General features: G+C 59.5%; 1 protein-coding gene across 1 annotated transcript; it reads right to left on the bottom strand.

The window, feature by feature from the left end:
• Positions 1-16: 16 nt before the first annotated feature.
• On the bottom strand, positions 17-1,304 carry LOC121333008 (NAD(P)(+)--arginine ADP-ribosyltransferase 2-like; the record flags this gene model as incomplete). Its single annotated transcript, XM_041399019.1, has 2 exons — positions 17-454; positions 863-1,304. Coding segments are annotated over 2 exons (528 nt in total), but the record flags the coding sequence as incomplete, so codon positions are not given.
• Positions 1,305-1,309: the final 5 nt, after the last annotated feature.

The following is a 1,309-nucleotide window of genomic DNA, read 5'->3' as shown; positions in this document are numbered from 1 at the left end:
CCACTCCCAATGCCACCCCCTCTATCAGGAAGTGCCCAAGTGTCCCCAACGCTGCCCAGTCTGTGCTGTCCGTGCTGTCCTGGGCTGTCCTGGCTGCTCCAGCTCCCCTCGTGCTGGTCCTGCTGCCATGACACTGCTTCCTCACTGGGCAGCTCTTGGAGGGACTTTTCCAGGATGGACACCTCGTTACAGTGACCATGGTGGCCTCACTGGCAATAATGGCCAAGTGGTAACAATGGCCACAGGGGTCACAGTGGTCACAGTGGACAAAGTGACCATAGTGGCCATAATGGCCTCGGTAGCCTTGGTGGCCTCCTTTCTCTGGGGGTCCTGGTGGCCTTCCACAGTGACCTTGCTGTCCTCGTGGCTTAGAGGGTTCCAATGGCCACTGCCATGGCCACGGTAGCCAGGAGAAGCCCCCCGAAGTGGGGGGAGTTCCTGGGGAGACTCCCACCTGTGGGGACAAAGAGAGGGGTTAGGGGGATAATGAGGTGAGAGGGTCGGGGGGCATCAGAAGGACCATGGGGGGATGGACAGAGGTGGTGGGTGGCCCTCCAGTTGTGGGGTCAGAGTGGGCCATAACAAGGTCCATTTCCCCTGTACCCAGCCATGTACCACATACCTTGTCCCCCCAACCCCAGCACTGGATGTCCCTGTCCCCCTCACCTGGCACTGGGTGTCCCCATCCCCTGTGCCAAGCAATGCTGTCCCTGTCCTTGTCCCCAGCGCTGGGTGCCCTGTCTCCCACCCACAGTGGGTGTCCCCGTCCCCTTTAGGCCATGGGTGTCCCTAGCAACATGTGTCCTCGTCCCCAACCCTCACTGAGTGTCCCCATCCGCCCAGGCTGTTCCCATGATGTCACCTCGCAGCCACTCGCAGTTGTAGTTGCTGGAGTTCCCAGTGGAGCGAAGCCCAATCACCTTCTTCCCTTCCCCGGTGACTTTGGTGACCTCAAAGGTCTCGAAGGGTGGGATCAGCACCTCATGGTTGCTAGGATTGTAGGAAAAAGCCTGGATGTCCACGCCATGGCACGTGTGCACCTCGAACATTGTGTCTGTCCCATAACCCTGGGCCACGTTTTTGTCCCGCGACGATGAAGCGAATTGGCCGAAGCGGACTTTATCGCCAAGTTTTGCATCGAATTGGACATCCCTCACCCCCCGGTACACATCTGGACACTCATTAGGGCGTCTCAGCTTCTGGAGGGCCTGGGTCAGCAGGAAATGCAGCGTTTTGAAGTGGAAGTTGTCCCGGTATTCCTGGCGGGTGCGCCCGGCCGTGCGCACGGCCGCGTTGAACTGTTTGTACA

The sequence above is a fragment of the Onychostruthus taczanowskii genome, unplaced genomic scaffold (genome assembly GCF_017590055.1).
Source record: "Onychostruthus taczanowskii isolate IOZ18803 unplaced genomic scaffold, ASM1759005v1 scaffold1510, whole genome shotgun sequence".
Lineage (NCBI taxonomy): Eukaryota > Metazoa > Chordata > Aves > Passeriformes > Passeridae > Onychostruthus > Onychostruthus taczanowskii.
Note: the sequence above shows the minus strand (reverse complement) of the source record. Positions and strands in the feature narration are given on the sequence as shown.